Source organism: Penaeus monodon, chromosome 29, assembly GCF_015228065.2.
Source record: "Penaeus monodon isolate SGIC_2016 chromosome 29, NSTDA_Pmon_1, whole genome shotgun sequence".
NCBI classification, from domain to species: domain Eukaryota; kingdom Metazoa; phylum Arthropoda; class Malacostraca; order Decapoda; family Penaeidae; genus Penaeus; species Penaeus monodon.
In genome coordinates this window covers 24,053,896-24,054,417 of record NC_051414.1, presented here as the reverse complement: position 1 = coordinate 24,054,417, position 522 = coordinate 24,053,896, and the positions used below count along the sequence as shown (strand labels likewise).

At 44.6% G+C, this 522-nt stretch overlaps 1 protein-coding gene across 1 annotated transcript in view; it reads left to right on the top strand.

Moving 5' to 3' along the window:
- The window catches only part of LOC119591778 (synaptotagmin-10-like), a 54,479-nt gene that overhangs the window by 6,247 nt on the left and 47,710 nt on the right, over positions 1 to 522 (top strand). Inside the window, exon 2 of the mRNA XM_037940522.1 lies at positions 410 to 451. Within this exon, the coding sequence (XP_037796450.1) occupies positions 410 to 451 (42 nt within the window). The remainder of the gene's footprint in view (positions 1 to 409; positions 452 to 522) is intronic.

Below are 522 nucleotides of genomic sequence, written 5' to 3'. Positions count from 1 at the left end.
CTCTCTTATCTCTCCATCTTTACAACAGTTTAAACAACTACGGTCATCCTCTGTCACCTTTATTCCTACTCTTACCTTCGGTATACGTTTCCTTCCCCTTCTCTTAATCCCTCCCCTTCCCTCTCTCCCCTTCGCGAGTATTACAAATAAATAAAGCACAAAGATGTAACAGACAGCACAGATCATTTACAAATAGTACAGAGAGTTTACAGATAGTACAGATAATTGACCAAGAGTACAAATAATTTACAAATAAGTACAAACACGTTACAAATAGGCTAATTTGCATATAAATGCAGAGAACTAACTACTAGTGCAAACAAGTTACTCTGTCAGCCCCCTTACACCACGCCTCCGGCTTCGATTACCTCTTTACCTGCTGTCTCAGGGTCTGCCTTCTCTCCTTCAGATCCGGTCGAGGTGTCGCAGCGGCCCTTCGTCGAGCACGGGGGTAAGTGCGCGGGGTTCGTGGCAGCGAAGGTTGACCTTTTTTACTCTTGTAACTTTTTCCCCAGTGTCGCG